General features: G+C 43.6%; 1 protein-coding gene across 1 annotated transcript; it reads right to left on the minus strand.

Annotated features, from left to right (window-relative positions):
- Positions 1-364: 364 nt before the first annotated feature.
- On the minus strand, positions 365-11,359 carry LOC121463864. Its single transcript, XM_041676394.1, has 3 exons — positions 11,131-11,359; positions 7,499-8,731; positions 365-3,628 (listed from the first exon to the last, which is right to left on the minus strand). The coding sequence occupies exons 2-3, from the start codon at positions 8,708-8,710 to the stop codon at positions 2,330-2,332; spliced, it is 2,511 nt and encodes an 836-aa protein (XP_041532328.1). The 5' UTR covers positions 8,711-8,731; positions 11,131-11,359; the 3' UTR covers positions 365-2,329.
- Positions 11,360-13,274: the final 1,915 nt, after the last annotated feature.

Below are 13,274 nucleotides of genomic sequence, written 5' to 3' on the forward strand. Positions count from 1 at the left end.
GAGTACGATTGTAACTATGACCATGTAACTATATGTATCTGCTGGTATAGAGTGGGTTAGGGTAATTATGGAGTTTGAGGAAATTAACTTGACATAGCATCTTATCGATGTGATGGTACCTGTGGTGGTTTGAAAGAAAATGGCCTCCCACAGGAAGTGGCACTATTAGGAGGGTGGCCTTGTTGGAGGAAGTGTGTCACTGTGGGGAGCCAGCTTTGAGGTTTCCTATTCTCAAGTTACACCCGGTGAGAGACACAGACTCATTCTGCTGTAGGCTGATCAAGATGCAGAACTCTCAGCTCCTTCGCCAGCACCCTGTCTGCCTGCCTGCTTCATGTCCCACTATGATGATAATGGACTGAACCCCTGTAAGCCACCCAATTAAATGTTTCCCTTTATGGGAGTTGCTGTGGTCATGCTGTCTCTTCACAGCAACAAAGACCTTATCTAAGAGAGTGCCCAAGTAATTAGCAAGCACCACTGTAGATGTTAGTGTGAAAGTAAGTTTAAGATGAGATTAAATTTTAAAGCAGGAGGCTTCGAATACTTTGAATACTTCAGATGACTCTACTCAAATGCCCCGCCTGACCAACTGAAGACCTTAGAGATAAGCAAAAACAAAACAAACCTTGACACCCTCTGGGAAGGAGAGGAAAGAATTCTTGCTGTTTGGCCGGAAGCTGTAATATCAACTCCTCCAAAGATTTCCGGGCTGCAAGGCTGCCCTGTAGCTCCTGTACTTGGCAAGTCTCACAGCTGAGTGAGCCAATGAGAGACAGAGGCAGGGAGAGAAGCAGAGAGAGAATCAGGGAGAAGAAGAAAAGAAGGAAGGGGGAGAGGAGGGAAAGAGGAAGAGAAGGAAGAAGAACAAGAGGAGGGAGAGGGAAAGGAGAGAAAGGAGGAGAGGAAGTTGAGGAGAGAGACGTGGTAAGTTGGGGATATGATAGTGCTCTGGTTTGAAGACCACCACAGACCCTGGTGTTAATCACCCGATTCCCAGCATGGCATTATTTTTTTGGATGTTGTTGAGCCTTTAGGAGGGAGGGACTAGGTGGTGGAAGCAGGTCACAAAAGCCAGTACTTTGATACTCCTGCCCCTTGTTGTCTCCTAGCTCTCTGCCACCATGTTCACCATCTTCTCTTACACTGAGTGTTTTCCTCCCCACGCCCCTTCTGTTATTACAGAGGGTGATTCTCTGAAACTGTGGCCATAGGAAACCTTTCTTCTCTTCAGCAGTTTCTGTCAGGTGTTTAGGGCACTGTGGCATAAAAGGAATTAACTCTAATACTATACAGATCCAGTGATCGGTATAAGAAGATATGGATATGATATTTTGCTTCCTTTTCTCTGAAGAGCCCCAATGCAGAGCTAAAATGTGCGTGCTGGTTTTCTGCACATTGCATCCCATGCATGACTCCTTACCTTCCTTCTAGAAGGACAGGTCTACATACAGAAAGCAACACTGGGATTTTAACAAAGGGTGATGTTAGATGCCCAAAAGAGACACTGGGTCTCAAAGGATGCTGTAGATGAAGAAACTGGCAACAACTCCACATGCTAACCGGTCTCAAGTGAGGCTAAACACCAACGAAGTCTCCTAGACATTAAAGCAGTAATGTCTTGGAGTGACCTTACCCCCCAAGAAGAGACAATTTAATTAGTGTTTACTTTGCCTACAACCTGAATTCTGAACTCACACAGGTTGACTGATACAAGATATGGAATATAATCTCCTTGTTTCCAAGGACCAAAAGAACCTGCAGATATGTCCACCCATCTGTGTGTTTCAGCTCCTCCTGGAGGAGCATGGACGATGCAGTTCTTGTGTCCAAGAGATACCACTTCATGTGGAGATGTACACTGGGAACCAGCTCCTTGAACTTCATAAAACAAAAAAAAAAAAAAAATTCATCAATGCAGGAAACAGTGTCTTCATCTTAGGGGAGTTTGGCAATGTTTGGGAAATCTCCGTGAGACAAAATATCCAAGGTTAATTCCATAAGGATATTACAAGTTACTTGTATATACCCTGTCCTTCATAACCCCAAAAGATATTCATGTCGAAATGCCTGGGGAATCTCCATGAGACAAAAGATCCAAGTTTAATTTCAGAAGGATATTACAAGCCACTTGTATACACCCGTGTGTTCTCATCATGATATTTTAGTGGGAGACAGCTTTTCCCATGTGTGTTTATGTTGTTGATGACTCTTCTTCAGCTGCCACAGACTCTGAAAGAGGTGAATCCTCTGGTCTTTCATAGAAAACGTTTGCTGCTTCAAAGTAGCTCATAAGTCAGTGACCAAAGCCAGCCTGAAGGAAAGTGCCTCATAGATCCATCGCTGCTTCCCAGTATTCTGGGAGGTCAGTCAGCTTCTCTGATAAAAACTCCTTATTGAGAAGAGTCTTGGCATCACTTGCCACTGTATCAATGAAGAGATTTTTCAAATAGAAAGTCTTTCTAAAGTAAAGGCCTGTGGCAAGTGGTCCCCCTGTAACAGAGGAAATATATTCAATGTATTTCCATAGTTTTTCTTCTAAGGACATGTCGTTGGTCCTTGTTAGCAAATGGAGAGACTTAAGGTGTGCCTTGATTTCACTGACAGACACATTAAAATCCTTGGCAATATTTTCCAGCGAGGCATCATCCAGCCCAAAGTAGGACCTGTAGAGGTCCAAGGTCTCCTCTACCTTCTGGATCTTATCTAGGACCAAGCCCCCAAATGGAATGGTGGCCCAAGCTCCGGCCTTCAAGGCCTCCAGCCAGATCTTCTGTTTCAGGAAATCCCTCTTCCGGTCAATGGCAGTCTCAGTAACACTGTGCAAGGACAGCATGAAGACATGGCGCTTGTGGGCTGGGAGCTCGCTCAGTAGGGTGGTCTCCAGCTCTGGGAAGTCAAAGTCAGACACATCAAAGTTAGAGACCAAAAAGACTGGGGACTCACTGGAGAGAGTCTCCTGGAGATGCCTTGAACAGTCACCTCGGATTTTCTTTAAGACGCTGTCTCTATTGAAAGTCTTAGATTTACTCCTCTGTTCATTACTTATATCCTGATCTATCTTGGTTCGGACAAAGTAGAACTTTGTATTCATCTTGGCAATGGCTTTGGCCAAATGTGCATCAGTGTCTTTGAAGCGAGTAGCCGAGATGATAATGAAGAAATCATACTCAGCAAACTTCATTTCTGTTAGGTAGTTTTGGGGAGGGAACGATGTGGATCCAATCCCAGGCAGGTCCCATATTGTCACCATGGGAAGCTTTGGGTGTGGGTATGGAGTTCTCTCCATGGTTGTCTCTACCACCCCAGTGGGAGCTGCACCTTCTTCTTCGTCCCACACTCCCCTCAGGGCATTGATAAAGCTGGATTTGCCCGCTCCTGTTTCTCCCGTCACTGCGATGTTCAGTGGGGCTCTGTCGATGTTTCTGAGAGCATTGCTGACTGCAGAAACCGCTCCCGAGAGGTTCTTATTCTCCAGGTGGGATTCAATCAAGGTGATAGTTTCCTCAGAGAGGATTTTACTTTCCTTCTTGAAGTTCTTAAAGAAATTTTCAAAGCTGGATGCCAAAAGCTGGGCCGTTGAAGGAGAGGGTCTGGAAGACTTGCATGCAGCTGTTTCCAGAAGATGCTGAAGAGAGGAGACAAGAGAGACATTGCAATTATGAGTGTAGCAGAGCAGGGCCTAGGGCTTTGCTGTTTCAGTAAAGCAGGACTTCATCCTCCGTGCCCTTTAGAGGCAGACACCCCCTTCTCTCCGTCCCTGGCTGCTGGCTTGATTTCTGTCTGGCATGTCAAATGCCCTCTTTCTCAGGCTCTACTTCTCCTGTGACTTCCCTCTTTCCTTGCTGTCTGCTTCAACGTCCACTTATTCCATGCAATTACCTTCCCTTGTGTTTATATCTACAATTATCTTCAGATTCTGTTTACTCCTTTTAAAGTGACTACCCGTACAATGTCAAACCCCTATGGGCAGAGATGAGCAGCACAGCAAATCCTCCAGCAGCGTCTCTCCTGGGAAGGCTCCCTGCCTCTTGTGAGCTCACAAGCACTGCTCTTAGGCCTCATGCCCTCTGCTCCCTTAGCACAGCTCTCCCGGCTTCTCTTGGGAGGAGTGTGAATGAAGGGAGAAGGGACACGAGGTGGGGAGTGGACAAGATTCATTACGTGTCCCACAGAGGGGTGGACACATCACTACCCAGGTGTGATGGACTTTGTTCTAGCCATAAAGAAGACGGAAACTATGGTATTTGTAGGAAAGCGGATGTATCTGGAGATAACTGTTTTAAGTCATTAAACCAGCCGCAGAAAGAGAAATATGTTTTGTTATTCATGAATCTTAGATTTTATATAGCTACATAGTTACATACATATGTATGATATGAAAGGGGAAGAGAAACTGTCTTAGGAACAAAGGGACTAATGGGTCTATACTTAACATGAAGGATATGCTTATTTAACAACTTAAAATGGATATATTTTTTAAAACAATTAGTAAGGAGATATCTATGTTATTCCTTATTTTCAACAGGGGTTTGGGGACAGCCTCGGTGGTAAGCAAATTCCCTATGTGTCCCTGTTTTCAAGTGTTTGGTCTCTAAACAAATAACCAGCCAAACAACCACCAAAAACAAAAAATCCCAAACTGCGTACAAAGAGAGAGAAAGAGAGAGAGAGAGAGAGAGAGGGAGAGAGAGAGAGAGAGAGAAATCAAAGAGAGAGAAATCAAAAAAAAGTTTCCTCATTTTTTTAAACTTAAGAAACCTGAAGAACTGAATTCCCATCAAACCCCTTCCCCAACAAAGACTCAATTCTCAAGGCAGAATGGACAGGGTAAGCTCAGAAAGGTTTCTGTCAGGAAGCCACACATGTTTCCCTTAAATGGCCACAAATTTCATATTTTGAACTTTGTAGGTCACATCCAGTTTCTGTCACATAATCCTAGTTTATTATAATCTTACAAGGATATTAAAACTCTTTAATTCATGAATTTTACAAACCAGACTTCATGATAGCTTTGAGTGTAGATCTACGTTTATCAATTCTGATCCTAAAGATACCAGAGCTTTGGGAGAAGGTGCAGATCTACACTTGTATCCTTTTCTTTTGATGTTGAAAACACAGACAGGGCACTAGAATTGCAACTAGAACAGAAGGTAAAAGCCGGCAGTCATGAGAGACTGGCTTCAAGTTGCTCTAATATTCTGGCATATGATATAATTCAATATAGGAGCTTCAGGTATACAGAATTCTATTTGTGATTCTGCTAATCACCTTGTTGGAAGCCATGTCACCAATAACAGTAAGGGAAGTGGGGGGAATGACACAGCACTACAGATGCTACAATCATTCAGAGTAATACATGAAAAAAATCAAAACTCTCAGGTGAATAACTTGAGATGTTGTGTGTAAAGCTGCATACGTGTGTGCAAGTGCACATGTATGTAGTATGAGTCCTAGGAGTCTGCCTGTCTCTGCCTCTCCAGTGCTGGAACTCTGCCCACAACTGATTGACAAGTAGAAGCAATGTTTAGGAACTCCTGGTCATTGTGGCTGCAGAAATGAATATAAATTCATGTATGATGCATTGCTTACACTGTACTATTCATGTCACAGTTGCTTGTGATGCACGAGAGTCCCCAGTCTTGTGTGATCTGCTGAGACAATGGTTCTTTACTATTCTGACATGGAATGGACTGAGACAAAACTCACTAAATGCCACCAGAATGAAGACATAGCACCTACACTGTGATGGTCAGCAGGAAATAAACCCAATATTGCATAACAAGCAGACCTCCTAAGACATATTTTCTGGAAAAGTTACTTAGTACAGATATCCTATTTAAGTAGTAGAGATTTCCACTGAGAAGCAAGAATTGTTACATAGAACACAAGAATTATTAAAAATGGACAAGGCAGTAATACATAGAAAGGATCATAATTCTCTAATAGAAGATTCTAAAGAAATTGAATTGGATGAAATTTTTTAAAAAATTTTTGAAAATAATGACAAAAAATCCGGGCAGATGAGAGGAAAAAGAAATATTAAAGGAGGAAATGCATAGGGTGAGTAATAGAGCCTATATGATAAGGAGAAAAAGAAGGGACTCTTTGGGGGAACAGGGAGCTAGCCAGACAATCACAAGGGCATGATGGAGGGCAGGAGGGTAATGGGTAAGTACATATGAACGAATAAGAACATATCAGAATGAATGAGAATTATAATGGCACACTTGTATGGAAATGCCATGACATAACCCATTATGTTGTATGTGAACCAAAACAATACTAAGAAACAAGAAAAAATCTTCATCAAGATCCAAGATTAAACTGATGAATGAAAATGTAAGATTTTACTTAGAAGTCAGAAATGTAAAACCTTGAAAGTCCATTTATAGTAGACAGAGATAGACACACACAGCAGGTAGGAAGAAAAGGAAAAAAGGAGAGAAAAAGGGAAGGAAAGAAAGGAAAGGATAGGAAGGGAACAATCAAATTTCAATAATTAATCAATGAGTGGAAAGCATTGAACAATGATCACAAAACACTCATGAAAGAAATCTCAAACAAGGCTACAAAAGATGCTCATAGTCCCATGTTTATAGCTTATAAACATTAAATGTTTCAAAGTGTTCATACTTTACAAAGTAATCAGACCCAATTAAATCTCATCTAAAACATCACTGTCATTTAAAATAGAACTAGACTGTGGAATCATAAAATATACATGGAAACACAAAAGGCTGCAAATAGCCTAAATAGTATTGATCAAAAACAACAGGGCGAGGAGGCATCAAAATATTTGCTTACAGGAATATTTCAGAGCCACACTAAACAGTAAAACAGTGGAATGGAAACAGGTCCATAGAATAACCAACTGACCGGAATAGAGGACCCAGAAATGCCTCCATACATGTACAGTCACCTGGGGTCACCTACACTCAACCAACATCTCAGTGAGGCTTCCAAAACTAATACTGCACAAAGGGCACAGTGTTCGACAAGCAGAACTGGGCAAACTGCACATCAGGCAAGACTAAAACATGACCCTTAGCTTTCACCCTGTACAAAAACCAACTCAATTGGCCAATGAGCTTGATATAAGAAGAGAAATTTGAAACTTCTAAAGGGAAACTTATATGAAAAACTTCATCAGATCATCAGGACATAGGGTCCCCATAACATAGGAAACAAAAGCGAGCTGGCAAGAAGGATTCCATCTATTAGAAAATTTTGTCTAAAACAAAGCAAATAAACACTACAGTAACGAGACAATTTGTAGGGAAAAACCTTACAAGTGCATCCTGCAACAGTCTCAACCAGAGAGACCATCAGATCTCAACAGGTGCAGAAAATGGACTTGACAATATCATCAGAGTCACCGTGAAACATGTCAGCAAAGTGCAGTAGAAAGGTTCTTCCTGGAACAACTGTGGAAAACACTGTTTTGTCGTTCTAATGCCTCCCATATAGAGAGGATTTAGAGATGAAATGGACTTACCTTCCCTGTGAAAAGCTCTTCTTTGCTAAGGAGAATCTTAACATCATTTGCCACAGTGTCAATGAAGAAATTTTGCAAGTGCAAAGTCTTTGAAAAGTAAGAATGGCTAATGTACTCGGAAAGTTTATCTGTTAAGGATTTGCCCTGCTCTTCTGAGAACAAATGTGGAGACTTAATGTTCTCCTTGAGTTCCTCCAGGGCCACGTGCAAATCCTCAGCAATGTTTTCCAGGGATGCCTCATCCAGGCCAAAGGAGGATCTGCAGAAGTTCAAAGTCTCTTCCAACATCTCTATGTCATTTTTAGTCAAGCCCTTAAATGACATGGTGACCCATGCCCTTGGCATTACGTATTCCCTCCAGACCTCCTGTTTCAGTGTGTCCCTCTTCTGGTCTATGGCGGACTGCGTAACAACTGACAAAGTGAGCATGAAGATGTGATGTTTGTGGTCTGGGAGCTCCCTCAGAAGGGTGGCCTCCAGCTCTGGGAAGTCAAAGTCAGACACATCAAAGTTAGAGACTAAGAAGACTGGAGGCTCCTGCTGGGTCACTTCCTTAAGTATACTTGAGATGGAATTTCGAATCTGCTTTAAGGTGTTCTCTCTATTGAATCTCTGAGGACTACACTGTTTTTGAACCATTAGATCATGATCTGTGTGGGTTCGAACAAAATAGAAACGCCTATTCACTTGCACGATGGCTTTGGCTAGTTCTGCGTCATTGTGTTTAAAGCGTCCAGAAGAGACAATAATGAAGAAGTCATACTCCTCAAACTTGATTTTCTTCAGGTAATCTTGTGGTTGGAAGGCAGTGGACCCGATGCCCGGCAGGTCCCAGAGTGTCACACTGGGAGCCTTGGAGTATGGGTAGGGTTTTCTCCCAGTGGTGGTACATACCACTCCGGTGGAAGCAGCCGCACCCTCTTCATCAGACCTCACTCCCTGTAGAGCATTGATGAGACTGGATTTTCCAGCCCCAATCTCCCCCATCACTGCAATGTTCAGTGGGGCTTTCTCAATGTCACTCAGAGCATCGCTGATTGCAGAAACTGTTCCCCGCAGGTTCCCGTCCTTTAGGTATGATCCAATCAAGGTGGTTAATTCCTGAGACAGGATCTTGGTTTCCATCTTGAAATTGTAAAGATTTGTGTCGAGGCTGGAGGTCAAATCAGGCTCCTCCTTCTGAGGGGGTGTAGAAGAGGAGGACTGACCCATGGCTGGTAACAGTTGATGGTGCTAAGGGAGGAAAGAACCAGGAAGGTCAAAGAATTAGTTCAGAAAGAGCAAGCCAACGGGAAAGCAGAGTCCCTTAAACCACACATATTACAAATGGGGTCTTTCCCTCTTTTAATCAAATGCTCAGGACTCAAATGCATTTACTTCTAGCCTGATTGTATATTTTGGCTTGACTGAGACTCCTTTACCCTTGACCATTTTCCTCTTTGAAGCACTTTTAGTTCATCAAGATAAATTCAGACCTATACCAGCAGCACTAAGGAGGTCGTGCTATGGATCACATCGTATGCCGTCATTCACCAAAACAGAAAAGCTCTTAAAGTTCTGTTTGAAATTACAAAAGATCCCAGACAGAGAAAGTAATGCCAAGGCGGGGAAAATGCTGAGGCCATCACTGTTCTTGGTCTGAAGTTATGTTCCAGAACCAGGGTAACACAAGCACCTTTGTGGGCCCCTAGCAGTTGTCCCCCAGCTTCACTTCTAAATGGCTGCCGTTTCTCAGGAATGACCTGTCCCTGACTTCAAAACATCCAGACAGAGGCTCTGATGCTCAGAATTTGCCTCTTGGCCTGCCTTATACACGCTACCATCTGAACCAGGTGTCTGTGGGATTGCCGGGAAGCACAGAATAGAACCCATGGCCATGGAAGATTTTTGAAAGGAAGCAACATCTAAGCAAGGTGTGGAATGCTGGGTGGAGCAGGCTGGGCAAATGGAAAGGGCGGGAGTGAAGAGAGCGCGTGCGTGGAGATAAAGATGGCGCACTGCGGTGCATCTGGAGAACTGCCAGTCGACCTGTGGCTGGAACGAGGAGTTCAAATTCACAAGTGAGGAGAAAGCGTGGGAGCAGTCAAGGGTTGATTTGAGTGATTCAATAGTGAGAGATGGTGCCACTTAGGGACACCTGGAAAGATGCAGGATACAAAATGGAAGAGATCCTGAATCTGGGAGCGGCATCTTCGCAGCTTCCGACTGACACCCACAGCAGGAACTCCATTTGACACAGGACCCAATGTGTGCGCACTCATAGCACCATGGTATAGAAAAGAGTTTACTACTCAGGTGTGCAGTCTGGTCTATTCTGTTGGTGTTCACTGAATTTAAAAAATTACATTATATTCCCTTTGGTAAAATTTAATAAATGTGTTGTACTTTATCCAACAAAAAATATATAAATTGAAGGCTAATAGATTTCCTATGCTAGGCTCTAAATAGTTCTTGTTTCATGTAACTAATCTGAACTTCCATCAAAGGACTCAGAATCAAAAAAAAAAACCAGCCTAGTTTTTCTATGTATGAAATATCACAGGTTTTTGAATGTAAAAGTTCTTACAATTACAAATGTATATACATATTATGATAATAATTAAAGAATAAATCATTCATTGAGAGATGGGAAGAGATGGAGTGAGGAGAGAGGAAACCTGGAGTGAGGTAGATGCAGTGCTCATGCATGAAGTTCTCAAAAACAAATTACATTAAATGAGAAAAAGAGAATTTTGACATCTGAAAAAAATCCTGGTAATATTTGACCACTATATGGAAAGTTTGAGAGAGAAATTAATGTGCTGATTTTTTTACAGCAAAATAGTATATGCCTGCATGATCCTCTGGTCAGTACTGAGCATGGCATACAATCTGAAGGGTTGGAAAAATCCCAACCTCTGTAGTGTAATCATTGAAGGGGTTTCTACTCTGGCATAGAAATAGTTCCCTCAGTTCAGGGAAAATAGTTGATCTGATCCAGAGAAAAAGACCATTTAGAGGCTTCCTCTTCAAAACCCTGCTCTACAGTTGCTCCAGATCCAGCTCATGGATTCTCACAGATTCACTAGACACCAGGCAATACCAGTGTGCGTTCTGTTTATAGCATTTTATCTCCGTGGGGGTATACAAAATAGTGACAGTATAAGAGGTTGTGGTGGGACGCACCTTTAATCTCAGCACTAGCAGAAAGAGGTAGATAGATTCTGAGTTTGAGCCCAACCTGATTTGCATGTCCTAGACCAGCCAAAGGTACACAGAGGGATCCAGTTTCAAACAGAAACCAAAACAATGAAAACAACAAACCGCCCAAGAACAAAACCTATCCCAAACAGCTTACAGCAATGACTCTGGAGAGTCTGCTCACACAGCCTGCCCCCCTTCTCCACACTGAAGCTCTCATCAGAAGAGCAACAGACCCAGGAATGTGCAGGAGATAGAAGAGATTGTTGCTGCCTCGCTGGTGGGTTGGGGTCCTCTGTGGTACAGAAGATGCAAAAGGGCCCAACCGTGAAAAATCCCTGACTGAAATAAGCCGGAATACAAGCTCCTCTGCCCTGGTACCAGAAATTCCCCTGCCACGTCATAAGTAAGGAGGATTTCTGGTCAAGCTGCACTTAGATTCCTTCACATACCTGCTCCCCAGTGATGAAGTGAGTGACCCTCCTGTGATGTCCCCTCTTCCCTGGGAACAAGGTCGCTGGGGTAGCTGTCTATGGCGTCTTCTTAGCTGGGATGTCCAGCAGCCAGACCGAATGCTCAGTGCTGGGTTTCTGGTGTTTTCGGAGAGCAGAACAGCTGGGAAGCAAAGGCTGATCTGCCCAGATTTCCTTCCAGATCCTGCCCCTCACAGTCTCTGCTCTCTGCTCTGCACTTCCTAGATTCCAATCCTGCCTGCTTGGTCCCTAAAGGGAGGGGCTGCAGTCAGAGGAGGGTTTGGTTTCTGTTCTTTGAACTAGGGGGGTTGGTTTGCACAAATCAGGGGAAGAGGTTTCACATCCTCCTTCAGACAGGGAGGCGGAGCTCTGCTGAAGAGGCCCTAGCCCAAATCCAGGGTTTCCTGAGTGCTTGGGACCTTGGTAGCAGACTCCAGTGTCATCCTGTGCTCCCCAGGCACTGACCATTTTACTCCATCACCCCAAGACCCTCTGTCAGCTGATGGCATCCATTAACCTTCACACCAGGGATCCTGGGGTTCAGTGTTTGCAGACTCTTGCTGTAACCCCGCACCCCGCGCTGCCGTCCTGATGATTGTCTGTCTCTCACTCAGGACGATTCTCCTGACTTTGAGACAGACACTCTCACAGGCTCAGACTTCACCAATCAGACAAGGCTGCCTGCCAAGTGAGCTCCTGGGGGTGGAGAAATGAATGATCTCCCTAGCCACTTGTGGAGATTTCCCTTGTGATGGCAAACACTATGTTTAGAAGATACATTAACTGTGGCTGTAAAAACAACATTGTATTCAGCCTTGAGGAAGTTGCTCCTGCTTAGAATATGCCCTTTCAGTTGGCCCGAGATGGACCATTTCCTGATACCATTGGGCTATTCTTTAAAAAAAAAAAAAATGCTAGTTGTTTTAAAATACTTCACTGATCCAGCTATTTTTACAAGGTCACAAGATTAAACAGGGTAACTGCTAAGGTCTGCTTTTGTAGGAGTCGCTTGCTTGGATGGCTGAGAGGCCTGCTTGACATCTCTATAAAAATCAAGCCTTTCTCATACTCAGATAGCGTATGAGTTCATTTGGCTCCCCAAAATAATAGAGTCTTGTCTTTTTCCTTCATAATCCTTTGACTAACAATAATCAGGACCTTACCTAGAGAAGTCTGTGGTTTGGATCTGGCCAGCATACCTTCCCTTTAAAAAAAAACAATAATAAAAAGCTTCTAATTTAATAAGACAAAAACTTGAACTAAAACCAAATCTCTGAAGAACCCCAGACCACAACACCACAAAGGAAAGTCCTGGAGCAGGGGAGAGCCCTGAGTCAGGCTCCTGTCCCCCTACTGTGTGTCCTTGTGGTTAGGATGACTGTTGCTGGTGAGGCGGTGAGTCTTTGACTAGTTTGTCAGTAGGTTTCAATTAATGACATCTTGGAGTCAGTTTAAGAGAGAGCGGAGTCGACTTCTCTATGAGATGAAAAACTGGTATTCTCAAAAAGGATGGAGGAAAAGTTTCTCTTTAAACTGCAATGCAGGCGGTGGGAAACCGGGACAGGAAAGGAGCCATGTTGCTCTCAGAGGTTCAGGATGACTCTGAAGTTTATTACCACTCAAGTACCTACTGGTAAGATCTTACTAGAAAGGGGGTAAAGAGGAGCAGAAGTGGATAACAAGCAGATGGGAGAAGGGGAGAGGGAGAGAGAGAGAGAGCCCAGGAATGGGCAGACAGAACCCGGGGACCCTGACACAAACACTGCCCCAGGGTCCTCAGCACAAGCTCCACCAAGTGAAGTCTCGATATTGCACAGAGGTTTGGGCAATGTGACCCATTGTTGTATAACAATTTTCTCTGAGACTGAAACATTCCATCCTTCAGGGAAACTCATTAGGCAGAGAGGTAAACTCAAAATACCCTCAGGAAGTCCCTGAAACTGACTAGATTCACTAGACTCTTCCCTGCCAGAGTAAGCAATAAAAGCTGAGAGTCCCTCCTAAAGTGATAAAGCTGAGCTGCAAAGAAAACTGTGAGTACAGACCAGCTGCTGGACGAAGATGGTTAGTTAGGTCAGGGTCACGTGGAAAGGACACACTGCACCCTGGTAAGCTGCTCCAGG

The sequence above is a fragment of the Microtus oregoni genome, unplaced genomic scaffold, assembly GCF_018167655.1.
Source record: "Microtus oregoni isolate MIOR12 unplaced genomic scaffold, Mior012 000027F_ref0000203, whole genome shotgun sequence".
Taxonomy (NCBI): Eukaryota; Metazoa; Chordata; class Mammalia; order Rodentia; family Cricetidae; genus Microtus; species Microtus oregoni.

Coding starts and splice junctions, on each gene's coding strand:
- LOC121463864 (XM_041676394.1), bottom strand. CDS start 8,710: ATGGGTCAGTCCTCCTCTTCTACACCCCCTCAGAAGGAGGAGCCTGAT. Junction 3,629..7,498: donor AAGAGCTTTTCACAGGGAAG/GTAAGTCCATTT, acceptor TCCTCTCTTCAG/CATCTTCTGGAAACAGCTGC.